The sequence below is a fragment of the Fonsecaea erecta genome (genome assembly GCF_001651985.1).
Source record: "Fonsecaea erecta strain CBS 125763 chromosome Unknown Scaff2, whole genome shotgun sequence".
Taxonomy (NCBI): domain Eukaryota; kingdom Fungi; phylum Ascomycota; class Eurotiomycetes; order Chaetothyriales; family Herpotrichiellaceae; genus Fonsecaea; species Fonsecaea erecta.
In genome coordinates this window covers 2,130,451-2,156,767 of record NW_017387245.1, presented here as the reverse complement: position 1 = coordinate 2,156,767, position 26,317 = coordinate 2,130,451, and the positions used below count along the sequence as shown (strand labels likewise).

The 26,317-nt window shown below is 53.3% G+C and overlaps 8 protein-coding genes across 8 annotated transcripts; 5 read left to right on the top strand and 3 right to left on the bottom strand.

Moving 5' to 3' along the window:
- Nucleotides 1-1,087: 1,087 nt before the first annotated feature.
- Nucleotides 1,088-5,057, bottom strand: AYL99_02534 (hypothetical protein; the record flags this gene model as incomplete). Its single annotated transcript, XM_018834050.1, has 3 exons — nt 1,088-1,120; nt 1,211-4,967; nt 5,026-5,057. The coding sequence occupies 3 exons, from the start codon at nt 5,055-5,057 to the stop codon at nt 1,088-1,090; spliced, it is 3,822 nt and encodes a 1,273-aa protein (XP_018696674.1).
- Nucleotides 5,058-6,025: 968 nt separating this feature from the next.
- Nucleotides 6,026-8,230, top strand: AYL99_02533 (hypothetical protein; the record flags this gene model as incomplete). The annotated part of the gene is made up of 1 exon (XM_018834049.1): nt 6,026-8,230. The coding sequence occupies one exon, from the start codon at nt 6,026-6,028 to the stop codon at nt 8,228-8,230; it is 2,205 nt and encodes a 734-aa protein (XP_018696673.1).
- Nucleotides 8,231-9,108: 878 nt separating this feature from the next.
- Nucleotides 9,109-10,812, top strand: AYL99_02532 (hypothetical protein; the record flags this gene model as incomplete). Its single annotated transcript, XM_018834048.1, has 2 exons — nt 9,109-10,268; nt 10,440-10,812. 2 exons carry the CDS (start codon nt 9,109-9,111, stop codon nt 10,810-10,812), a joined length of 1,533 nt encoding a protein of 510 aa, XP_018696672.1.
- Nucleotides 10,813-12,384: 1,572 nt separating this feature from the next.
- On the bottom strand, nt 12,385-14,169 carry AYL99_02531 (hypothetical protein; the record flags this gene model as incomplete). The annotated part of the gene is made up of 1 exon (XM_018834047.1): nt 12,385-14,169. The coding sequence occupies one exon, from the start codon at nt 14,167-14,169 to the stop codon at nt 12,385-12,387; it is 1,785 nt and encodes a 594-aa protein (XP_018696671.1).
- Nucleotides 14,170-17,720: 3,551 nt separating this feature from the next.
- Nucleotides 17,721-19,289, top strand: AYL99_02530 (hypothetical protein; the record flags this gene model as incomplete). Its single annotated transcript, XM_018834046.1, has 1 exon — nt 17,721-19,289. One exon carries the CDS (start codon nt 17,721-17,723, stop codon nt 19,287-19,289), a length of 1,569 nt encoding a protein of 522 aa, XP_018696670.1.
- A 381-nt stretch (nt 19,290-19,670) lies between these two features.
- On the top strand, nt 19,671-20,543 carry AYL99_02529 (hypothetical protein; the record flags this gene model as incomplete). Its single annotated transcript, XM_018834045.1, has 1 exon — nt 19,671-20,543. The coding sequence occupies one exon, from the start codon at nt 19,671-19,673 to the stop codon at nt 20,541-20,543; it is 873 nt and encodes a 290-aa protein (XP_018696669.1).
- A 1,967-nt stretch (nt 20,544-22,510) lies between these two features.
- AYL99_02528 (hypothetical protein) lies at nt 22,511-23,609 on the top strand (the record flags this gene model as incomplete). Its single annotated transcript, XM_018834044.1, has 2 exons — nt 22,511-23,206; nt 23,328-23,609. 2 exons carry the CDS (start codon nt 22,511-22,513, stop codon nt 23,607-23,609), a joined length of 978 nt encoding a protein of 325 aa, XP_018696668.1.
- Nucleotides 23,610-24,518: 909 nt separating this feature from the next.
- Nucleotides 24,519-25,886, bottom strand: AYL99_02527 (hypothetical protein; the record flags this gene model as incomplete). The annotated part of the gene is made up of 1 exon (XM_018834043.1): nt 24,519-25,886. The coding sequence occupies one exon, from the start codon at nt 25,884-25,886 to the stop codon at nt 24,519-24,521; it is 1,368 nt and encodes a 455-aa protein (XP_018696667.1).
- Nucleotides 25,887-26,317: the final 431 nt, after the last annotated feature.

The window sequence follows — 26,317 nt, the reverse complement described above, 5'->3', positions numbered from 1 at the left end:
TTCAAAGATCCAGATCCATGACTAGGTGCCAGGGGTGTCTCAACCTAGCCTTCCTCAGCGAGCATCGGTTCTCGATCACATGTCCCCTGCTAGAGCCACAGCTCGCCGTCCGAAACATACCTGCCCGTTCACAACTACCACCCACGCATCCGTCTCCGGACAGAACCGACTTATATCCTCGGGATCCGTCCCTGAATGACCCCTTGTACAACAATTTGACTTCATTTGAAGCACTTCTTGGACTTCATTATACCCCATCTTGTTCGTTACCTGGATTTTTTTCTTCTTGTTTCACACGGCAACAGTTCCGATTCCATATGGCACACAAGCACACAGCGAGAGATTTGGTTGCAACGATAGGGGGGAAAATATGCGGCAACACTCACACGGACACGAGGCGGAGGAGATTGAGCAACGCAACGCTTCGGGACGCGGAAAGCACATGTACATATACATATGTGGGTTGGGCTTTCCTACGAGGTTAACTAGCAGGGGAAGCAATTCAGGCGGGATATTATTACCGAAGAATCAATATCCCCAAAAAGACAGACAGAGGTGGGTAGCCCATAGCAATAGCAAATAACATGATCACCGGCCACCACCCGACAGAAGATCCATGGAGAACAAGTGAAGTACTCGAGAAATCTTGACGTGTCCATTGCTGCGTGAGAGGGAGAGAGCGGGCGTATAGCGTTTCAATGGGGCCAGAACCTGAATCTCAAACCAGCAGAGCATCAAAACGGGACAACAACCCTAAAACAGTTACGCCATCGGTGTGCTCATGCTCCACAACAATCTCTGGGTTTCTAGTATACGCTTTTCTCATCATACAACAACGCTTTGGCCTTGCTTTTCATTGCCCGCCCGTGCATGGTCGAGCACCTTTCCACCAAAACTCCCTGCCGGTCCATCAGTGTCCCGCTCTATTTCCTGAACTTCATCTCAAGACGCTCTATATCGAGGAATATCAATACACCGGGTTCCCATAACCAGTGACCGCAAGAAACAACGCAGAGAGGCATCACAACACCCTACGACCCACAGTGTAAATCTTGATTGCACACAGCTCATCGAACGCAGGAACCTTTCAGACAAGCAGTTTCTGTAGGTCCTTGAACTTCTGCAAGCTATACGTCAGCATGAACGTTGGATGTGGGGGTTTTACCGCCTCTTTTCGAGGGTAATCAGATTCAGGAGACCGCTGACTTACAATCGGCTTACTCAAGAACTCATCAAACCCTGCGTCTAATGCCTCGTTATGGGCAACGTCACTACCCATTCCCGTCAAGGCAATTATCTTGGCAGGCGGATCAACCTTGTTGTTTTTCTCGAATTGTCGAATCTCTTTGGCGGAAGCGATGCCATCCATCACTGGCATTGAGATGTCCATAAAGATATATTTGAAGGCATTCCGTCGACCCCCTCCGCGGACGCTCTTCTTGTATGCTTCTAGAGCCTTCAAGCCATCAGTGGCTGATTCGAAGGGGTGGCCAGCTTTGCGAACGAAAGTGACCAGGAGGTGCAGGTTAATGTGATTATCGTCGACTACTAGGACTCGGGGGTTGTTTGCGTCGGGTTCTTGAGGCAAAGCATCACTTTTGGCAACATCCGACTGACTTAGTGTAACGACTTCTTCCGAGGTGCCCATCTTTGTCGATGACGGTTTTCGAGGCCAGGAGTGGATCTCTGCGGGAGCCCTGCTCGAAGCATCATTTGATTTGGGCTTGGCCGTATCATCACCGTCAGCCATGGTGGCAAGGTCAACGTCTTGAACCGATTCTTCGCCCTGCCCGGTTGTATCTTCGCTGGTCTGAGAGCTCTCTTTGTTTGGTTTCCGGGTTCGATTGAATGGCAATGCAGCCGTCTTCGAGGGTTTTTCGTGAGGGTCCTTCAGCAGCAGCTCCAACCGTTGCATACACCTATTCAGTACTTTCGCCAGTTTCTGCGGGCCACAGGGTTGCGCAATCACCTCAATGACTCTACCAATGTCGGTGAGATAGTGTATCCCATTGGATCTCAAGGATGCAGCTTCGAATGCGTTTGCGCACAATATGATGACGGGGATTTCTCTTTCGGTTTCTGCTCTCCCGTGGTAGTCCATAAGGTAGTCAATAGGCGGGGGCTCAGGATAAATGAAGAAGTCGGGTGAGATGCCATCCATGGTCTTCGTCGTGGTGATCTTCATCCGGAACCACTGAGACACCAAATTCCGCATTGAGCTTTCTATTGTCGGCATCGGGACCAGGTAACGGACATCTGTCTCGTTATTCTTCTCATCGTACGGCAAGAGCATGCACATCTCACGTCCCGTGACGCGCTGGCGCATGTCTGCAACGACGTTGGCCTCGGTAAATGAACTCACATCTTTCTGGCTCTTTGGAAGCCGGAGCCAGATTCTCACTTCGGTACCGACATCTTTCTCGCTGGACAGGTCGATCTTTCCTCCGAGAGAGTCGACAATCTGTCGGACAATGCTGAGTCCAAGACCGGTACCCGTTGCTAGTGTGTCTTCCTGAGAAAACGCAGTGAATGCGTGATTCTTCATGAAGTCGTCAGACATGCCGCGGCCGGTGTCAGCAATCTTCAGCAGCATGTGCAGATTTGAGCTACTCTCCTTTCGGGAGCGATCAACCTCGAGCCCGACATTGATACTCCCTTTGGGTGTATATTTCAATGCATTGCCAAGAATGTTCATGACAATCCGCCTGACAGCCCCAGGTTGGGATCTGACCCACCAGCTGGTATGATCGTCGATATTCAAGGTAAGGCGAACAGCACTCGATTCTTTGGCCTCGCCTTTGCTGACGTTGGCCCTTCGATCTAGTCGTTGTTGCATAGCTCGACTCGCGGAGGTCTGTACGGGCGATTTGCCTTCCAGCGCATCTGCGTTGGCGGTCCGAAAGACTTGCCCAGCGTACACAGCTTCAACCGCTTCCTCGACCACCACCGCCATATCAAAATCCTCCGTCAGATTGGTTTCACTTTTGATTCGTTGCGAAGGGCCCAGTGTAGAAGCTGGATCCTGGCGCTGAGATTTGGATAGGCTGTTTATCTTGGCGTAATCAAGAACATGGTTCACTGTGTCAAGCAGCGTCTTTCCACATGTCTCAACGCTAATGACCATAGACGACTGAAAGTCATCCATTGCAGTATCGTGAAGAAATTCAATACTGCCCAGAATACCATGAAGAGGCGAGCGCAGCTCATGAGAGATATTGGCAAGGAATGTTGACTTGGCAGTGTCGGACAGCGCTAAATCGATACGGTTGAGCTCGTTCACCACAGCATTAATGAAAGCTTTGAGGTAAACCATATCATCTTCAATGTTAATCAGGCCGCCTAGATCATTGGACCATACAATCAATCCAGAGTGCCACCGCTCTTTCGCAAAGTCCCATAGCGGCAGAAAAACAATCTTCCTCGCACCAGGAAGTGCTTTCAGCAGAGAATTGGTCACGGGAGCACGTCTTACTCCTTTTGATTGTTGATCAGGAACCTGTTGGGAAACATCCGCAGCGGACGCAGACTCGGAGCTCTCGTCACTGGAGGCCGGTTGTCCAAACTGGTTGAATGTAAAACATTTCCCCTTTGGATAACGGCGGACTAGACGGCGCATAGTCGGGTCGGCAATGCTGATCGACTGATTGGGATCGACTGTGCGAAGACCCAGAATCTCACATTTTTGTCTCTTGCTATGTGAAGCCGATGAGTCACTGCTACTGCGTGTACTCGCAGTATCGTCGCTGGAAGTTGTAGAACCGTCTCCTGCTCCATTTTCTGGCGAGCCAGCTTCCTGGATCCCGTTCTGATGGTCGGAGTGGCTTATTCCACTGTAAGTAGCATGATGGAATTGAGACACCGCAGCTCCAGAAGTTTTCATGCTCGAGCCTGAACTCAGGTTAGCGGAGCTCGCATTTAGGAATACGACCCCAGCGGCGCCCAGACTGTATTGGAGAACAGCTGCAGCACGATCAAATACCTGCCGAGACTCCTGTAATATCTTGTCCTTGGCCGTTTTGGGACGCTGCGCCGTCTGTGTCTGGCTCGACACGTGGTCGAGGTTATTTCCCTGACCAAGGCTCGCAGCCGTCGGTGTCGGTCTGTCATTTGAACGGTCGCGGGACAAGACCCCCTTTCGTTTGGCTTCTTCAATAGGTGTATTTGCGTCGCCGATCATCAAGCCCATGGATCCCTGGGTCTTAGTGGTCTCTGATGAGAGGTTCGAGTTGGATTTGAAGTCAGTCGGCTTATCATCCTGGGAACTGGCACCCTTCTCAGGACTGATTTCAGCCTTGTCGCCCTCGATGAAGGTCCCAATGCCGTGTATGAGGCGCTGCCCTCTCTTCCTGGCACGATCGTTCCGCACGGTTTCCAGATGTTGGATGACAATAACTGACATATCGAGAAGGAAGTGAAGTTCGGTTGCCGAAAGGCTCGAACGTGGTTTGTCGTCAGTAACAGTATAAACACCGATGGCGTGGCCCTGCGGTGTGGTGATTGGTACACCACAGTAAAAGGAAACGCCCCGACCAGCGTAGCCTCGAGTTTCATATTTCTCATGGGTCGAGACGTCGTTAATGACCAATGCAGGGCTGGTGAAAGATGAGCCATCTGGATCATAGGCGGTATAATTGTCAGGATACATGGCATCGGCCGATATGCCATCCGCTCGTTCAATGAAAGAATTTCCGAACCACAATTCATCTCCATCGTCGTGATAAGCGTCGCTCAACAGAGACAGAGATCTGGTAGCCTCGGCTATGATGTATTGTTTCGTAGTGCCTAGCAAAGTGACTACGCATCTTTTGGCATTTAGTCGGAGACAGCCCAGTTGCGCGAAGGCTGTCAAGGCCTTATCCCTGGAAGATCGTGGTCGATGGGCTGCGGCCTGGTCAGTAGAGGGCGGGAAGTCTGTGGCAGGTTCGAAGTCGGTCGACAGGAAGGTTTCAAGCCATGGTTGATAGTACCTACGGGTAGGGTGAGTGTGGAAGATCGTAGGAGGACTAAGACGAGCAATACCTATACATTTCGCGCTCACGCGCCGCTTCTCGAGCCATGGTCACAGGAGGCAGAGGAGGCAAAGGAGAGTTGTCGGCCCCTCTACACCCACCCACAAACCTTGCTGCCCTGCTCTTTCAGACAAGAGATTTTCTGACGACTGGCAGGCAATTGTTCGCTCACGCTCATAGCTATGATGACAGATGAAGCAGCACGGCAGCTTTGTAGAAGTCAAGGTCGAGGCATATTAAGGATAATCTGAGGAGATATCGATGAGGGCGCAACAAGAGTGAATCGAGAATGACGAAATAACCGAGAGTCACAGGAACACTTTTGGAGATAGACTCAAAGGGCAGCCATGGGAGATCGGCAAGTACGATGATCGTAGGGATTTGAGAGTCGAGAAAATGCCCGCTTGTTCCACCGACAGCAAGCATGACAGCGTCATCGACCTTCTCGAAAACTCGCGGGATTGGATGGAGGAAACCACGACCTCGGAAAGTGGAAACTCGTGGCGCGTGGCAGAAGCAACGAGAGGAATGAGATGCATGATGGTGGACCGACGGGCTGGGTGCACTCTTTGGGGGGGAGAGATGGTGAAACCAGACCGATCGATGGGCCAGTGCGAGGGGGCAGAGCCGTGCGTGACTTCGAGGTGCATCTCGGGACACCACCCCACCTGTCAGCCCACCACAGCCAGACGTTACAGGTGCCAGCCAACCCAGCTGTAACCGAACTTGGGGGCGCCAACGAGGGGCACAGAGCATACAAGCACCACCGCCCACGTGATACTCGGAAAAACAACGGAGCGATGACGCCAGGCTGGGTGCCGGGCACCCAACATTGTCATTGTGATATGTAATAATCTTGAGCCTCACTTTTACCGCATCTACCCTCGCCCATCATTCTATCAGCATTGGTCCATCCCAAATAGCATTGGGTGTTGGAATCTCTTTTCCCCTTCTCCTCATGGATTTCCTGGACCGAGAAACCCCATTGAGTTTCAATACCCTGAGAATAGCCCGACATGGCTCCCGACAGAGGCGCATCCTTTCACACCCATTCTTCCTCCGCGTCCGAAGTCGAAGACCATGAATTGCTCCCACAAGCTACTCAACAGCAAGACATCTCCCGCCTTCGATCTGACCATGCCTGCTACGCCGTACCTGGCGCCCACGACTCAGCCTTGGATGGGACGAATTTCACCTTTCGAGGGGTTGCCGTTGGTACACTGATTGGAATAATAATCTGCTTTAGCAACACATATTTTGGTCTCCAAACCGGTTGGGTCTCTGGAATGGCAATGCCGGCGTCGCTGATTGGGTTTGCCGTCTTCAAGTCGCTATCTCAATTCTTGGTTGTTCCATTCACGCCCGTGGAAAATGTTCTTGTCCAGACAGTGGCTGGCGCAGTCGGTACCATGCCGCTGGGATTAGGTTTCGTCGGGGTCATGCCTAGCATACAATTTTTGCTGAAAAAGAGTGAGGGTGCCCCCGTCGATCTGAGTCTATGGAGGCTCTTCGTCTGGGGTATTGGCCTTTGCTTGTTTGGCGTCGTGTTCGGAGTACCCCTACGAAAACAGGTCATCATCCGCGAGCGCCTCAAATTTCCCAGTGGGACTGCTACAGCCCTTATGATCAGTGTTCTCCATGGCGGCTCCAAGAGTCAAGAGGGCAAGGATCGGGAGATCGAAACCCAAGGGACCGAGGAGCGTGAAGAACTATTGAGGGCGAGCGATCGAGATAACCAGCCGGAGCCGGCAGAAGACCGTGATATGCGAGGGGATTGGAAAAGCCAAATTCGACTTCTTGTGGTGGCCTTCCTCGGCTCCGGTGCCTATACCCTGACCCAGTACTTCCTGCCCATTCTTCACAAATTGCCCATCTTTGGCACCTATCTGGCGGGCACCTGGGAATGGACCCTCAATCCTTCCCCGGCGTATGTTGGGCAAGGTATTATCATGGGTCCGGCCACTACCTTCCATATGCTTCTCGGCGCTATTGTCGGCTGGGCGGTACTGAGTCCCCTTGCCAAAAACAACGCCTGGGCGCCGGGGCCTGTGGATGACTGGGAAACTGGGAGCAAAGGCTGGATTGTCTGGGTGAGCCTGGCCATCATGCTGGCTGACGCAGTCGTCAATTTAGGCTGGCTGTTCCTTCGTCCTACTATTCACTATGGTCCACATTGGATCAAGTCACTCCGAGCACACTACAGAGATAGTTCTTCCTGGTCCGACTTTTTGCTCGGCAAACGGATGGCCAGCTATATCTCTCTCGACACGTCCGTACCAGCACCTGAGTCTTCCGCCAGTAACCCGGTGAAAGCAGCATCCGATGAGCCTCCTGACGATGCACCACCACACCACCTTGTGTCCAACCGAACCGTCGCCATCTTCCTTCCTATGACGCTGATCCTTTGTGTTGTGTGCATCCACATAACCTTCGGTGCTTACATCCCTATTCGCCTCAACATCCTCGCCATCATCCTTGCTCTGGTTCTCTCGATCATGGGCGTGCGTGCACTCGGTGAAACGGATTTAAATCCCGTATCTGGGATTTCAAAACTGACACAGTTGGTCTTTGCCTTGATCACACCGACTGGCCCACATGCAAATCACAGTATCATCATCAATTTACTTGCGGGGGCTGTCAGCGAAGCGGGAGCGCTTCAAGCTGGCGACATCCTCCAAGATCTCAAAGCGGGACATTTAATCGGGGCGTCACCCAAAGCGCAATTCTATGGTCAGCTCATAGGAAGTGTCGTGGGGGCCTTTGTCTCCGCCGCAGTCTATAAGCTGTACGTCTCAGTCTACCCGATTCCAGGGGACTTGTTTGAGATTCCCACCGCCTATGTCTGGATCTTTACCGCACGATTGGTGACCGGAAAAGGGCTGCCCCCCATGGCCTGGCAATTCGCTCTCCTCTTTGGTGCGGTATTTGTCCTCACCACCACTCTTCGGATCTACCTTCTCGCATATAGAGATTCGAAGCCCTGGTGTAAGGCGTTGCACCCGTGGATCCCTGGCGGCATTGCCGTGGCGGTGGGGATGTACAACACTCCTAGCTTCACACTAGCACGAACTGTTGGTGGGGTAATCTCGCTATGGTGGACTCGCTGGAAGGGTAGGGGAGAGACAAGAGTCATTGTGCTCGCGAGCGGCTTGATTCTGGGTGAAGGCGTGGTTAGTATTTTGAACTTGGTGTTGGCGAGTTTGGGAGTGCCGCATCTTTGAACCGATGAGTGAGAGGTTGTGAGAGTTGAGCGTTTGAGCGTTTGACAGAGAGCAACTATATTGAGAAGACGCCAAAAAAAAAGGCGAGAACCTAGGTTACCAGATTATATCAGTATAGAGTAGCCGCCGTGATAGGGGCTTGAGGTCTATCCCACAACAATCGACCCAAAAGATGGAAAGTTTGGCTCTAATATTCCGTCAGACACGTCTTTTATCTCATAGGTCAACGTTGAACCACACGTCACTGGGCGTCCATTAACAATCAAACGCATCCTTATCCTCCCTTCCTTTCCCATTGCACCGGACGATATCGAGCCTCAATTCATGATCCCAGGACCGCGGACCGTCCATGACTGCATCACATCTGCAAACACGCCCCGTCCACTCAGGTCTCACAACGAGACTGGATGTCGCCAATTGCGGGCAATTTATTAGGTAACAGTTTGGAGAAAAAATTTAACCCTCCACCAGGTTTCCAACCAGATTTTTTGTCGTCATACAAAAAACTGGAGAAGCTTTTCAAACTCTTTGTCAAGTCCGATCAAATCCGGCATCTCCAGGGGCCCCCAATATTGGTAATGGGCCGGGTAAAAGAGAAAATGAGGAGAGAGAGAGAGGTCCAAGGCTCGGTACCTCTGGGCTTGATCCTCCGCCACTGGCTGACTCGGGATAGAAATAGCTGGTAAGTTTTTCCTTCTTGATGGTATTTCTCTCTTGATGGGACATTGTCTTTCAATACGCCAATATCGTGTGTATCAATCAATGCACTACCGCCCTCGCTCATTGCAACAACTTCCTTTCGTTGTTTCTTTTGTTTCGAATTGTTCTACCTACCCTCCCTCTCCCTCCCACACACAAGAGATTCTACCGATCTGCTCATGACAGCGTTCGATGAGGAGTCGAAGGTAGCCACCCCGATCCAAAATGGGCATTCCAAAGATTTTGCTGGCGACGGGGTCGGTCCAGACACCATCGACTGGTACGGCCCCGACGACCCCGAGAACCCATACAACTGGCCCCTGCGGAAGAAGTGGACAATCACCGCCGTCGGGATCATGGCGACGTTCACCACGATTCTCAACGGGACCATGATCACTGTGGCCCACGAGGCCATTAACGACGAGTTCCACGTCAGCGACGCGACGTTTCCCAACTCGTACTGGCCCGTCACCAGCTGGGCTCTGGCAGGAGGCCTGTGCGGCCTGGTTGTCCTGCCGCTGATGGAGGACTTTGGCGTGCGGCCGGCGTTCCTCACCACGTACGTCGTCTTCGTCTGCTTCGTCGTCCCGCAGGCGGTGGCGCAGAATTTCGCGACGCTGATCGTCTCCCGCTTCTTCTCTGGCGGATGTGTGTCCGTCCTCTCCAACACAGCCGCCGCCCTGATCGGCAATATTTGGGAAGGCGACCGTGCCCGCACCATCCCCTTGAGCCTCTTCGTCACGCTCTACCTCGCCGGGAGCAGCATGGGGCCCGTGATCGCCGGGGTCATCTACGATAACCTATCGTGGCGCTGGATCTCGTACGTGCAGGTGGTCCTGTACGGCGCCCTTTTCCCCATCTACGTCTTCTTCTTCCAGGAGAGCCGGGGCAGCATCATCCTCCAGAAGCGCGCCTGGAAGCTGCAGAAGGCCGGCGTGTCGATCCTCGGCCCCCACGACGGGAACCACCTGAGTCTGCCGCGCAAATTGATCCGGAGCACGAAACGGCCGCTGCGGATGCTCTTCACCGAACCCGTCCTCTTCGTCTTCACGCTGTGGTCGGCCTTCATGGTCGGCACTGTCTACCTCTTCACCCAGTCTGTCGAGCAGGTCTTCGCGGGCCTGTACGGCTGGACGGCCTCGCAGGCTGGCTACGTCCAGGCAGCGGTGGTCATCGGCGAGTGTGTCGGTTGGGCTGGCGTTCTCGTCAACGCAAAGCTGTACTTTGCCTCTGTGTCCCGCAACACGGAAGTGCCCGGGACACCGATCCCCGAGGCGCGACTGTATGTGAGCATTGTGGGAAGTTTCGTCGGCGTGGCCGGCGGCATGTTTGTCTACGGGTAAGTTTCCTCTTCTTCTTCCACTCCCACCATACAGACACCCGGATATAGAGACGTTGGCCCATTCTTAATGTTTCCCCTTCCCGCCCGGGGGTTCATTCCCTCAACTGCTTTTCGTCACTACCACCCTTTCCACTAGACCAAAACCCTAATCTCTCGCCACCGCAACAGATGGACCGCCTCCCCTTCGGTGCCCTGGATCGCACCGGCTATCGGGCTCGCCATGGTCGGATTCGGGGTGAACGTGGTGGTGGTGGCGATCGCCGACTACGTGGTGGACGCGTACGCGAAATACGCGGGCAGCGCATGCGCGGCAGTGGTGCTGGGCGAGAACCTGTTCTCGGCCTTCCTGCCCTTGGCCGCCCAGAGCATGTACGGTAACCTGGGCTTCCACTGGGCCAGCAGCCTGCTGGGCTTTCTGGCCCTGCTGCTCTCATTCGCCCCCGTGGCTATCCTGCTCATGGGCCGCAGGCTGCGCGAGCGCAGTCCCTTCATGAAGGAGGCCATCGTGCTCAGGAGGGAGTACTCGCGCACGACGAATTGAATGGTTGGCGTTTCTCCCGCCCCCGGCCCCCCTCTTTTATCTATCTATCGCTCCTTTTGTCACCGATTACTCATTACTGCATTTTATGGGAGTTCTCATACGGCATTGACCGGCACATCATGCGAGGCGTTTGCATTAGCGCTGTGTTACATGGGGTTTTTACTGCATTGCATTACATCACACTGCATTGCGTGGCGGGTTACGGCGAGGCACAGCACAGGGGTAGCTGCCAAAAGGGTCAAAAAGGGATATCAAAAAGAAAAGAAGAAGAGAGAGAAAAACAGGAAAACTGACGATTGTCACGATACACACATACACACACACACACACATACAGACGGATATATGGATAATGCGTGCGCAGCCGGACAGGCAGGTGGTCTGAGTGGATATCCATTATATATGTACGTATGTATATATGTACATAACATACATCCAATGATACCAAATCCAGACAATTCCAGGGTCAAAGCCCAGCTCGGAGTTCAGAGATCTATGTAAAGTCGGGATGATTACCACCCGCGCCAATACACATCTCTCTTTCTCTCTCCCTCACTTACTCATCTACTCTCGTCCTCTGCCACGAACTGTATGGCACCCGTTCGCGGCCTACCCAGCCTTGCCTCCCCTATTTCATATCAGCCTGTGCTTGCCCAAACCCTCTTGTCATTCATTCATCGTGTCGTCTCGTATATGCGTTAGTCATTAATGCTATCAGTGCTCGTGAACGAGACCTCAGCAATTTCTCGTATCCCGGCAGACTCATTAGAGCGCCAATCTTCGATTCTACTGGTCAGCCAGCCCATCGTGCTGACGGACTATCAGTGCTTCGTGTCTTCGTGACTGGCGTCTTCCACATCAATCACCATTCGTCTCTGTGGTGTCCCACCACTATGCACTATTCTCGGTCAGTACTGCACTTCAGAACCCGTCTTGACACCCGCCCATGACATCGTACACGACATGCACCCGTCAACATGAATTCACGAGATGACTCGGCAACGAAATACAGACCAACCAGGCTTGATGCGATACTTGAGATGATCTCCGCACAAATCGGGACGATTACTGGTCGTAGAGATCCTTTCCTCGCTCTTCCCCCAGAAGGCTTGAATTGCCCTCCTCCTAGCCCCATCCGTCATGGGCACATAATCAACACAGAGACCCGCATGATGGGTTGAGGTTAGATGAGGTAAGCAAGCCCACAGCATCTCACGACCAGAAACGTAATCCAGTCAAGCATTGCCTGCATCCAAGCTTAGGCGCCACTGGCCAATTGTGCAGGGATGGGTGGGTGCGAGGCTGGCCCGACGTCTTTCCCCGAGTTGGTCTGTAAGTTCTGCCCCTTGGCTTTGTCCTGTTCAAGCAGGAGGTCGTGGATGAGATGTTGAATGGACACTCACAAAACTTGAGCAGTGGAGACTTTTAATCTCACTTGGTTCTGTGCTCCAGTATTATTTTTGCTGGTCATCGAAGTCGTAAACCTGTTGTCTTTGGCTGAGTGGAAATTATGTTGCTGAAACGACGATTGCTGGTGGTTCTGAGGCCATCTGCCTGGTACTGAACACACTAATCAATCTCGTCTCGGCCAAACTCGACCAGCGAATTGGACCACCAATTCCCGTTGGGAATGAGGATCGTAGATGTAGGCCACCAACAAGTCTTCCAAATCCCTCACATTTTCAACCCCTAGTTCAGTTGCCGCAGTCCTCGCAAGGTGCACGAACCACTCTTGGTCTCCTCCACCAGGGCAACAGACGCCTCCGAGAACAGCCACCCAGAGCAGACAGTCGGTGCGGGGTTGCCACAGAAGCCCGAGATTGGTACTTTCCAGCTTCGCTCGGAGTATGTTGGCCGAAGTCGATGCTGCTCGTTGGCCAAGGGTCGGGGAGCGCAGAAGGGCAGCACAGTAGGCCGTGGCAATCCTCACGCTGTCAGTCCTGTCGTCCATGTTATAATGGAGAGGCATGGATAGAAGTCTGTGTAAAATGATCAGACTCCGCCAATTAAACCATTTGTAGTATTCCTGGACATAGTGAGGGGAAGCAGCCAAAAAGGACGACATTCTCAACACTTGAACAAGGTCAGCGAAGCTGTCGGCCAAAAGTTGACAATCGCCAAAGGTATCGACCAAGATCTCTAGCAGTGACCCTGGTTGCAAACGAAGTCGACTTTGAGATTCGATACTTAACAACAAGCCGTCCGGTAATGGGCCGGGGTCCAGAGTCACAATCAGGCGCGGGACCCCAAGCCGCTTCAGTGATGCAACACAGTCCAACATGAATATCTTCTCCAGCTGATAGTCATCGAAGGTACTCAAGCCCCCAAGAGCGTCAACCAAGGAAAGCAGGGCTTGGAAATGTGGTTCGGCAGCCTCGTAGTTGTCAGAATGTATTCCTGCAGCGTAGAGTCGGTGAAGGTCCACAGCCGCATGCTGGTCGAGGTGTCCATTGGCGATTTTGACCTGTAGAGCCTGTAAGGCTTTAGTTTTGAAGAACATCGGCACCCGATGCGTGTCGTCCTCGGAGACATTCGGTAACAGCAATCTACCTTCTCGAGCAACCATCTGAGCCGCCGCAGAGGCAAGAAATGCGTACATGTGTGCGGGTTCCGTCATGCAAGCCTGCATGTCTGCGTGGATCAAAGGGGCATGGCGAAATTGACCCATCGGTACCTTTTGCGTGTCTTTCCAGAACTTTTCTGGTAGTATGACCGTGTTGTAATGCTTGATTAGAGGCGGTGCCCATTGCTCCAAAGCGCGGTGGGTGTTGGTTGGGGGGCTCGAAACTCTGCTCAGCGGGATTGAAGGGCTGACAATGCTGGCGGCGTTCCGTGGAGGTTGGGAAAGATTGTAGGTCGCGGCGGATGTCTCGAAAAAGGCGCCAGGTCGATAAGTGTGAGAGGTGCCAAAAATATTGACTTGTGGGGGAGGTATAGGGGGCGACACAGGCGAGGAGGCAAAGGGGTCAGAGAACAGTGCCGAGAGCTGAGGGTCAAGGGAAGATTGGGAAATGGACGGAGGGCTGGTTGATGGGAACAATGAGTCTTCCAGGTCGATATTCTGTATGATGTCGAAATAGCTTGCACCATGGGAAAGGCCTTCCTGAGTTGTCGAAGACGACGGACCAGCCACCGCTGGGCTGGAGGACACAGAACTCTGGCTGCTGGCTTGCTGCGGTGCGGCATCTGACTGTTGTCGCAGTCGCCGTTTGCGGGCAAAATTCTGACGCTGTACATGACTCTGCTTTGTCCTATCCAGTTCAGCGTCTTTGGTGGTCCGGGTCACGGTCGAGGCATCTTCGTTGACGAACAGAAATTGAGCGTCGGGGGATTTGGATCGTTTTGCTTTGGGTGGCATGTCACGTCGCTGGAACACTCAATTTCCGAGCAAGGGAATTAGACGTGAGGTGTAGGCAATGATATTATCTTCCGATTAGGTAAAAGGCGAGGCTGATCTCTAGGACCTTGCTGACCCGATCCCTGTGGGCAAATGATTCGAATAAAGGCGACCAGTAATCAGGACGGAGGACCGCAACAGGGCTATGGCGTCAGTTCAATCACCTTTGCATATGCTCGTGGTCCAAAAATCGCAGGAGCCGGGCTTGGGGAGTGTACTGGTGGCTTTCTCCTGATTGAGTTTAGGTCGCTGCTGATACATCGGCAGTAGACGTTATTGGTATGGGGGTCTCCGGAGAACTGCAGTGCACCGCGGCGCTTCGGCAAGGGACTCGTGTGGAGGAGGCTGTTTTAGTGGGCTGGAGGCGTGATGCGGCTGAGTGTTGCTTGAATTGAGATCGTGGATTGCTTTCTCGGGTATTTGCTTGACCTGTAGATGGAGGTGGCCGAGTCACACCCAGTGCGTCTTTTGTCTCTCAATCTCTCTTGTACACAGACGCTCTCGTAAGTAGGGTCAATGCATAAGGATGGCAAGTCTGGATTTGCCTCCGGGGGAGGGCGAGGTGTTTGTATATCATGTTAGCTCCACATAGGGATGGGTGAAGGGTGGATCAATGAGAGCTCTGTTCGCAAGAGATCCACTAGACGCCATGGTCACGCCGGTCGAGAGTGATTTCAAACGGCAAATTGCCACCTGTGTAAAAGTAGTGTTTGATTCTGTATCATAGTCCGGAGCGATGTTTTGGAATCTAAGCCTCATCCGTGGACTTGGCTCGCGAGGGCCGAGAGGGCCTGGAAGTGGAATCACCCCTGGCCGGGAACTCACCTGAGACGACATAGTTCGAGGCGAAAAGGTATGACAGGACAATTGCAAGCGAGACTGGCATGGCATAAGGGGCAAGAGACGGAAAGGGAGGGGGGTGTAATGGCGCATTGCGAACAAACATTCCGAGCGGCTGAGAGATGAGCGCAAGGAAGATCCATTGAGCCGTGCGAGTCAGATGAGGTAACGGGGGCGGTTAGCCAAGGCGAAGGGGATCGATGCAGAGGATAGCGCAAGATACGGAGAGCAGGCGGTCGAATCGTGGGTGGTACGAGAGGTCTGGAGAATGAAGGTGAATGTCAGTGTGCGTGAGAAAAGAGGTAGAGAAAGTCCGTGAAGTGTGAGTTTGAGGTATAATGGCACAATGGAGACGCTAGACTCTGATAAGCCGGGGACAGGGGCCTTTGGCCTAGTCTGGGGGCTAACCCAACCTAGGGATTAACTGGAAGCGAGGGCTGGAAGGCATAGAAGAACAATTATGGGGGAGGTCGGCGGCGAGCCCCAGTAGGTGGGAGAGGGAGTGCTTCAAGCTGGGTAGCCGTGGCTATTGCAGTATTGCAGCGTGCGGACTAAGCGCCTACAGTACGAGCAAATAACCTAATTGACTCGCTAACTCTGTTTGTTAGGCCCCTAGGCCTCACTAGCCCGGCCGGCCCCAGCATGGCCCCCTGTACTTCACTAGCTATGGTGCCTGGAGGGGTTAGGGCTCAATGGACCATTCGGTCGGGTCGATCTTGGAGCTGGGCTCCGTACAACGTACAGGGACTGCTACCTGCTTATTGTCTGTAAACTCCGTGCCCGGACTATAATTGGGGCGACGTTCCGTCGTGCGAGTCGGGCAGCCCCCGTACCTGAAAGGGCCCTGGAATGCTTCTCTCTTCCAAATAAGTGTAAGAGAGAAAGTAGTGTGTCGTGTGTGTTTACCTCGACCCCATTTACAAACTTCGTCACTGAAATCATGGACACTACTCACCCAGTACTAGCCTCTCCGCAGTGAGGGTCCAACGGCGTTCTCGGCCCCGAGCTATACAGGGTGCTGCAGACGCTCTGGAAATGAAAGGCTTCTCCAAGCTACCCGTGTACACACCTTTCAAACGCAAATTCACCGGATCCGTTTTGGGCCCGATATTGACCATTAACCATTAATTAGCCCTTAACCAAAACTGGCTTATGCAGGTTGCTCGCCAATGGCGTATTGCAACCCACACCCACGAAGTAGTCAACAGGCTCTCCATCACTCCCACGTCGGCGGCACCCCTATGACTAAGTCAGTGAGCCACATCCGTCTTAAGAAGCTGGTGACTTTTCGGGATTGATTCTCTGAATTTTCGGTGATTCTCCTCCGCTAGATAGTTTTCCAACCTGCTTTAGGCAGGCGTTAGCAGCGGCGTAGATTCTCGTCTATCGGAGGTTAAGTGGACTGAACCGGGCCACGCCTACTTGACTACGATTGAAGCCGCTTAGCTTCGGCACACCCGCCATAACTTTCGTATATTCGAGGATGCTATTCCACACCACTCCCAAAGTGCTCTTGCACTTATCCGCCGTTCTTGAGACGCGCTGTTTCTATCCTGAAATTCCGGAGGGAAAATTGCCCGGACCCAGCAGCATATTGCAAAAGGAACCTCGGCCCCGAGGCTGGCAAGATTTAGGGGGGCAGAGAACAAGATGAGCTGGCTCATTGAGGTGACAACGCAACAGGAGGAAACGGAGGGGGAGTATCAATCCTGACTGGGTGGAATGAAGATGCGCCTCGATCAATGAGCAGATCATTTCCTTGCCAAAAAAAAAGTATTTGAGATATGCTGCTTGAATACTCATTCACTATCAGAATTGGAATACGAGACAGTGCGTATGGTTTGATACTCGAGCCTTGCAGGTGTTTGTTCGGAATGTGAATGGTGGCCCATGATTGGATAAGCTGGGCTGGGGACTGAGAAAATCAACCCAAAACGGAGTTTGCATGGTTCCCCCTTTCGAACTCTGTGCAAGTCAGTTACCTTTTCCACCACCTACATAGCCGCTTTAGGTGGTGCCCTTAGCTTGTGCGGATGGGACTCGGGGGTTTGATAGTATTGGATATTTGGACAAATCACGTCACATGAAATGGGAGCCTCGGTGCTTGGAACCGAGAAGCACAAATGAAAAGGACGGTGGTGTTGAGAGATATTGTGAAGTCGATTCATGCTGCGTACGCAAAGGTGGGACGGAGGAGAGATATGGAGTGGTGATGTCATGATGCTATTTTAGCTTTGCGCGTTCGGCCACAATCGGCTCGGGACACCTGCCTCCTAACCGACGCCAACGGTTAGCTAAGCATGCACTGCGCTTTTGTGCCAGCCTTATCGGGTCCCCTCGCACGGGAACGAGCCTCATCCTGGCCCGCAGTCAACTCCTCCGGTCCGCAAATCGAGAAATCAATCCCTCATCACCTCACCTGCCATCACCCTCTCGGTTTCGATCGGCCGGTCGCGAGAAGGATCAGCGTCTCAGCACGGCGGCCTCTTGATTTCGCAACCGGTCACCACATTGGGCACCTTCCTTGCCGTGCCCTTGCCTCGCACTCAATGTTGCGATCGCATCCGTGCCGTCAGGGTTAGCCATTGCTGCTCCATCGCCGGGGCTTGGATCCTACAGCAAGGGCTTGCGGTTCCATTGTGCCTCCTCAAGCACCTCCGAAATACCCCACGATGCCCTCGTTCCAAGACACAACTCGCCGTGAGGCCTCTCCCCCCGTGTCCAGAAACCCCGTCCTGGAAAGGATGCAGTCGCAGTGGCTATTCACTGTTGAAGAACTCCTTCTTACCCCAAGTATACTAGATGGAATGTCCCCGACTCAAGAGTTGGCCAATAGACAAAAAGGTGTCAATTTCATAACCCAGGTCGGCATCATGTTGAAGTTGCCCCAATTGACCCTCGCTACGGCCTCTGTCTATCTGCATCGGTTCTTCATGCGCCAAGCCATGGTTCAGAACAACAGACCCGGTTTTCATCACTACTCAGTCGCGGCGACTGCCATATTCTTGGCCACAAAGGTGGAAGAGAACTACCGCAAGATGAAGGAGCTGGTGGTTGCATGTTGCCGGGTCGCCCAAAAGCAGCCAAATCTGGTGGTGGACGAACAAAGCAAAGAGTATTGGAAATGGAGGGACACGATTCTGCACAATGAAGACCTGCTCCTTGAGGCCTTGTGCTTCGACCTGCAGCTCGAGCAGCCCTACCGTATCCTCCTCGGCTTTCTGCGGTATTATGACGTCCAAGCAAACAAACAACTACGAAACACATCGTGGGCCTTCTTGAATGACTCCCTCATAACCACCATGTGCCTCCAGTTAACGCCGTCGGCCATTGCGGGAAGCGCCTTTTACATGGGTGTCAAATTCTCCGGCATCAGTCTTCCCGACGATGAAAGGGGCCGACCGTGGTGGGAGCAGCTCGGCCTCGATCTCCATGATATTCAGCGAGGTTGCAATCTGATGGCAGATGTCTACGAGAACCCGACCCTGCCGCGCCAAGGTCAAAAAGACGCATATACCAAAGACGACGATCTCGCATTGTTTGATCGAACACGACAACCTGCCACACCGCAGCCTGAGTTGTCACCCGTCGGCAGTGCAATAAGTGGGAGCCAAGGCGCCAAACGTGACAGAGATGTTGCTGACGATCAAAATTCTGGTGAATGGGGATCCAGCATGCCATCACAGCGACCTATTGGCGAGGACCAGTCAGCACCCTCACCCAAGAGAATCCGCCGAGATTCACGGGATGATAATGTCACCCTTCCACAAAGGATGCCGCACCGTCACGCGGCCACCACTGTAGAGGATCGTCCGGCCAACGATTCCAGAAGCACCGGCGACGACGTGCAGAGGAGAATTGATGAGATTGTCAATGCGTCGTCTGGCAGCAGAGTGTCACAATCTAATCAGCACCGCAGGCCATCGGTCCAGGTCGCACACCCAAGTCATCCTCGGAGACACTCCTCTGGAGGTTCGAATTGGAACGGCCCACCCTCGTCTTACAGTAATGGTCACGCAGAACAAGCACCATCACAACACCGAGCGGAAAACCGGGAGAACGGCATGTATACTCAACCCGAGAGTGGTGACCATGCGAGAATGCCATCTCAGGTACCTCCAGTTCACCCGGCCGACGACAGACCCCCGCAGCCACCAAAACCTGAACCTCCCTCGAACGGTGTCAGTGACCTAGACGACGCTGAAAAGGTCGACTACGGCAGCGAAGAAGGCGAGCTGTGAAGTCGCCGAGCTGGAGGGCTGGGAGCGCTTAGAGAGCTTGGTAATATCAGCGCGGCTGGGAGCCTAGGCCTATGCGTTTAAATGATTACTTTTACTCTTAGCGATGCTACATATCATTGGTTTGGATAATCAGTGCGGAGACGAAGAATATCGAAGATTCATGGGGTAAGCGGCGAACCCTCGGCTCAGCCATGACGTGACTCCAACGGATTTCTAATATACGACATTGCGTGCTCGGCTCGCCGCGCATACTTAAGTTGAGGCCCCAAATGTGTCTGTTGGTGGTGGACTTCTGATAGAACTCACCTCCACCCTGGTTGCCGACTCGATTCTCGAAAGTGAAACACTTCCTGCCTTGAGCATCTGCAACTCCCCAACACCATGTCTGCAACGACGACCACTCAGACTTCGCTCTCTACCACCCTCTCGGGTGCCCAAGATTCTGCCTATGTCCCCCGGGGCCCCGTGCACACAAAGTTGAACTTTTTCAGAGAACCTGAAGATGGCTCCAAGCCCTACAATTTTGTGGAGAAACAGCCCGAAGGCAAACCGCAGCGAAACTTCGGAGAGACTGTGGTTGAAGTCCAGATGAATGACATCCGCGGCCGAGAAAACGAATTCAATCTGGACAAAGACGCTTTCCAAGCCATTAAGGGTGTCCCATCAAAAGAGACGGATTTCGTCGATGATGAACATATCAAGAAGGTCTACTACCCGGAGGTAGAGAAACTGCTGCTGGAGCAGGTTCCCGGTGCACACAAAGTCACCATTTTCGACCACACAATCCGTCGGTCGAACCCTGAGGCTCCTCGTGCCCCAGTCACCAGAGTGCATGTTGACCAGACGGCGCGGTCGACCGAGTGGCGCGTGAGGCTCCACAACCCGGAAGAAGCAGATGAGCTTCTAAAGGGCCGCTACCGCATCATCAACGTGTGGCGACCCATCAACGGCACCGTCCAGGCGCATCCTCTCGGCTTTGCGTCTGCCGACACCGTCGACGACAACGACCTCATCCCCGTGGAGCATAGATATCCTCATCGGACGGGCGAGACGGCCGCCGTGCGGTACAACGAGAACCAGAAGTTCTATTACTGGTCGGGCATGGACAACGACGAGAGGTTGTTCTTGAAGTGCTATGACAGCAAAGAGGGCGTTGGTCGACGAGTTCCTCACACGGCGTTCGTGGATCCGAGAACACCTGTTGGAGCAAAGGGCCGGGAGAGCATTGAGGTCCGCGCATTGGTTTACGGTTAGGCTGGTTGGCTGGTTGGGCCACCCTACCTTGAAAGACAGGTGGTTCTGTGACGTGACTCTTTTGAGTGCATTTGGCAAGGAACTATACACCCCCCCAGTCGATGTATATTAGATGTTGGTATAAATTCATCAAATTGAGAATCCCTGTTCAAGCTGGCCATAGTTGGACTACTGCTTGTGCTGTTGAGTAAAAAGTCTCATCTGGGGCACTGCGGTGTTGTGTACCTCGACTGCTGCGAGTGAAAGTACATACTGTGTCATCGCGATCGGGACATATGACTGTTGCGTAAGGATGATTCTTTTTCTTCCTAACAGTACAGAATAAACTTTACTTGTGTATGATGTAACTACTTGTGGAACTGGCTCTCAGCCTCGCGCTAGTGCGCGCCAAGCCTTTCGATGCGAATACGAGCAGCCTCGCCATAATAAATGCACGCTGATTGGCCAGGACGACCGCACCAGGGATGAATGCCTCTCATCCACACACAGTCCCTCCCTCACTCTCTCCACACCTCTCTCGCTCTCTCTCTCTGTGTCTCACCAGCCACGTCCTTGGAATTATCCTGGTGCCTGGGAAATCGACAGTGATGCGATCCAGCCAAGCCGGGCGTCGATGAATACGAGAGTTACTGCTTCGGGAAACCCCTGTCGTGATTCCATTCCCCGTGATACGGGCGGAACCTGACGATCAGATCAGATCAGATCAGCCCAGCCCAGGTCCGGTCCAGGTGGATTCCACCCAACCCGAATACGATCTCCCTGGGGCTTGGCTTCTCAAATCTTGAGTCCTCGCTCGGTACTGTCTTCCTCATATGCGAACGGCAGAGACACGGTAGGTCGGTAGGTAGGTAGGTCGAAGAAACCCCAAAGACAGCGCCTCCGTGTGTGTGCTCAGCCCACGAATCCGCGTGGCGAGGCGATCTTGTCTTCCCTGTGTCCTCCTATCCATCACCTGAGGACAGGGGAACAACAAATGATTCGCCCCGAATACGAATCATACCCCATCTGGGACGGACAGGATGGGGAAAATAATAATGTGTCTGCCTGGTTCCTGGCCGCGCCGGGGTCACCAGAGCCTCGTGGCCCCGGAAGCTGTCCAGCCCTGTTGCCGCCCACACTAGGCAGCACGCTTTCCTGGAACCTCTCTCTCAACGTTTCTGAAGTCTCTGCTCCGAAGGGAGAAGATATACTGGACCGCCAAGCGAGGTGAAGACCCTACGACAATCAAAGTATCTTGATCATTTTTGTCGTGTAGCAAGACGTATTGCCAGTACCTCGTACGCGGCAACTACTCGAAGCGCCCCACAATCGAGTGTCCCCGGGCAACCTCGAATCCTTGAAAGCCCTGGCTCGAGAAGCGCGGTCCGACGGCGCTGATTCGATGGCGATCCGAATACGTCTACATATATCCCCAGCACATACATACATGCATGGAGGAAGAACCGTGGCGCGTCATCCACCGACTCCACTCCACTCCACTGTTTTTCTCAGTTTCTCAATTTCTTGTCTTCCCCTTCCTTTCCTTCTCGTGAAGGTGCTCGTTGTTCCAGTTTTGTGTTTATCTCTTGGGGGTTTTTTTTTTTTCTTCGTGGGCAAAGGGGAGGATGAATATGGGACGTAAGAATGGCGTACGATCTAACCATGTATATATAGATGCTTGTGGTCTCTCCTCTTCTTTTGGTGCTCGAGGTACCTCTCTCTCCTTGTTCATCGGTCCTGGTAGACTCGTGATCATTTGTTTCTCGTTACAAGTCTATATATATATATATATACACCCTGGACCTGGACGATAGCGACAGGACGGCTAACCACAGTCCCGAGCAACCTTCACGTCTTCGAGCTTGGGCACACAGACAGAAGGAATCTATACGCTCTCGGCACTCCTCTCACATACCGGTCGACGAAGATTGTCATCCAAAGCAAGTCAACATCAACAGGCCCCTCTCGATTCCTCACCGTCCCCAAAAATGTCAAACGACGACAACTCCAACTCGGACCAAAACCTGTACTTCTACTCGCCGTCGACCGCGGCGGCCGTGGTCTTCTCAGTGCTCTACTTCCTCTTGACGGTGTGGCACGGCTACCTCAACTTCGTCGTCGCGACGCGGCGCCGCCACCGCCACCACCATCACAACCACACCGCGCGTGACAAGCACAAGTACACGATCCCGCTGTTCGTGGCCTGCGTCATCTCGACGGCCGGCTGGTCGGTGCGTAACGCGTCGATCCATAACCTCGCCTCGATCCCGCTGTACGCCGTGAGCGCGTCGTACATCGTCATCTCGCCCATCTTCGTCTGCGCCACGTTGTACCTGCTGCTCACGCGACTGATCCGGACGACCTTGCCCACGCACCAGCAGGTCTTCTTCCGCGTCCCGCCCCACTGGCTCGGCCGCGTCTTCATCACCTTGGACGTCATCAGCTTCCTCACCCAGTGCTCCGGCTCCGGCATCGCCTCCTCGGGCAACTGGGAGGGGAACCTGAAGACAGTGGGGACCAACGTGCTGCTCGTCGGCTTGAGCCTGCAGCTTGCGACGTTCAGTGTCTTCCTCGTCTTCTTTGGGAGCTTTGTCAAGCGGGTGAGCTGGTGCAAAGAAACAGCATTTGATTGTGGCGCGCGCAAGGTAGTGTGGGCGATCTGGATTGCCGGATTCTGGGTCCAGGTCAGTGATTCATTCCGAACTTCCCTCGCTTCAGATCTCCCTTCTCTTTCTTCCCTTATTGCCTTTCTGCTTTTCCTTTTCAGCATCATCCAGTCGCTGACAGCTGCCTTGCCTGTGACAGGTCCGGTCCGTCTACCGTGTCGTCGAGTTCGGAATGGGCATTAACGGCTACCCATTCACCCACGAGTGGTGCCTGTACGTCCTCGAGGCCGTGCCCATGTTCATCGCCCTCACGGTCCTAGCATTCTGCCACCCCATCAAGTACATGCAGCAGACGCCGCTGCCGACCGAGTACGCCCTGCAAGGAAGAGAACGCAGGGGCGAAGCGAGACGACGGAGCGACGGAAAGCACCTCTCCTCAGACAGGGGCAAAGGCGGAGTTGTGAACAATGTGGCTGTATAAGGCCAACTGCTCCAAAGAGATGGAGGGTAGCGAAGGAGGGAAACAGACGGGTACGACAACCCACCGTCGATCGATCTGTGCGTTTATTAGAACTGAAAGTCAGATATACACACAAAGTCAGGACCTTGCCGCAGTCGCTACTGGGATCAGGAGTCTGCAAAGAGGTGGAAGTCTCGTTCCACGCTTTGGCGGTGACAAAAAATACATCATTTTGTGCGCCGGCTGAGCACAAAAATTCGTTGCGTTCAGTGGAAATTCGTGAGACGGGGAGCTGGCGTTGCAATAACGGGTTTGGAGCAAAGGCGTTGAAGAGCAGGGCGATAATCGAGGGTCAAGTGGGATTCTGGATTGCATCAGAACCACCATACAACACCATGGTACTTGAACAGCTGCATTGCATGGATCCCCCTTCGATGATCGGGTTTGGGACACCGGGTCACAGGGTGCGAATCACTTGGCCACGCTTGCCGGTCTGAGAAGCTTGACAGATTGCCATCGAATTCATACATATCATGCGTGAATTCCGATCTGGGAGAAGAGAATATCGATTTCTTGCCTTCGAAAGTCTACATTCAATCCCTTACAGGTGTCGTGTTCGAGTCTGAATCGACTCTCGGTATCCTGGTGTTGAAATTTTGCATGTGGGCAAAAACCCTCCTTTGCAATACACAATTCGTGTGTCAGAGAAGCCGCTCGGGAGAAGGCATTCCTCATAATCCCCAGTAAGACTCCGTGGCTGATCCAGAAACAAACAGTGAGTGGGCTGCTTCGTGCCTAAACGGGCAACTGCTGAGCGAAGGGCTACTGACCTGCACTATCATATGGTGGCATAATCATTCTGTCGTTCTCCGGCTCTTCGAATATGCTCGTCTTCATCAAGACCACGATCGTACTGTTCTCATCAATAGGTCACGTAGGTGTGAGGATCGTGGACTGTGGGGTGATGTCCTGCGTTGTAAGATGAAGCTGCAGGACAGGTGGCAATTGGAGCACTTCGCCATTGATCTCTGCAACAACGGTAGCGATGACATTCCTGGGCCAATCAAGATGCGCTTCCCACTCTGACTCCTCGAGTCTGGAAAAAATCCCTTGAGCCCACTCGACTGTACCCTGCAGGACGCGCACGCGACTTACATCCGCACGGTGTGGCCACTCATGCGCGGCGAGAGGGACCATCAACAGCTGCACGCCTACAAAGTAAGCAAGAAGGAGCTGGGCGACAAGGTTGTTTGGGTCCAGGAAGGTCTTGAATGAGTCGTGGCACAACTCATACCACACACCATACACGCCGATGAATTGTATATAGCCTGATGCTGGCGAGGCTTGGAGGGAGGTGATCACGTCGACCAGTGCCGCGTGAAAATCTATTTCTGTGCCACCGGTCAAAAAGGGTCGAATGCTCTCGAGGGCTGTGTACGCATCTTCCAGCAACTGAGGGTCCACGGAGGGCAGGTTGTGCAGACGCGGCGCCATGTATTTGAAGTGCCAGTCTGGTTGCAGGTTGAACGCCGTAGGGGAGTGCTCTTCTTTGATTTTCTCCGTCGTGAGAGCGCAGCCTCGCACCATGGTGATGAAATCGGAAAGGCCATCGCTCATGTATGAAGCTTGAAAGGTAAGGGCATAGCAAGAGGCCAGCATGGCGTCAGCTTCACCGTAAGAGCGCGCCGTCTGGCTAAGTGCCTGGTTGAGGCCCGCAATCGCCTGGCCACGATGAATCAGAGACTCTCGTCGATAGTCCACGCCGGTGAGGCGGCTGAGATGGGAGGCTCCGAGCGAAAGCAACGCGTGCATGAGGTATTCGTGCTGTTCGGCAAATTGGGGGATGTCGTTGACCCAGACATGGTCATTGTCGACTGGTAAATGTGGATAGGCGATCGTGAGGAAATGATGGAAGAATCGCATGTCCAGGATCGAAAAGGTGGCGGCTGGGAAGGACGGAGATGTACTGGGATTCCGCCTTATCAACGGCAGATTGCTCGACTTGCGCACTGCTGGCTCCGTGGGATAGACGCAACTGAGTCCTTTCATCAAACAACTCCCACACGCGGGCTTCGTTTCGGAACATTTGATCTTCCTATGCTTACAACTAAAGCATCCTCCGCGAGACTTCTTGTGCGATCGTCGCGTCAGATTGGGAGTCAATGTTCGGGTCTTCTGTTGGGTATTGCGCCGCGAGCCATTGCTTGCTGGAGTGGTCGATTCTGACGAGAAATCCCATGAAGCAATCGACGTGATATCCGTCGAAAGGTCGCTCGAGATACTGTTATCCAAAGTCATGACCGTGTATGTGGTTAGTGACCAGTTTCAGAACATCTGGGTTGCCGGAGTGTTTTTGGGCATTGGGAGTTGTAAAAAAAATCAAGTCATTTCGTCGACCAAGGATTACTGGAGAGTCGGTAACGAGCACTAGCATGGAGCCCACGAGACAGGTTCGGGTATAGTCGGCCAAGCAACGAGGCAGACACGGGCCTCCTCAAAGCACTAACTAGGGGCATGCGATGGCAGAAAACGTGGGCACATTGTCGAATAGGTGATTCTCAGGCCCGATACTCTGCCGGGGTTCAGCATGCAACGAAACGTTTCAGCCTGGAGCCAAAGGTGACCAAGCCATAGGAAACACGAGAATGTGACGCAGAGGCGTCTGGTCAATCCAATGGGAAAATTCCTAGGGAGTTCACAGCGTTCTAGAGCACGCCCTTCCCGCTCTC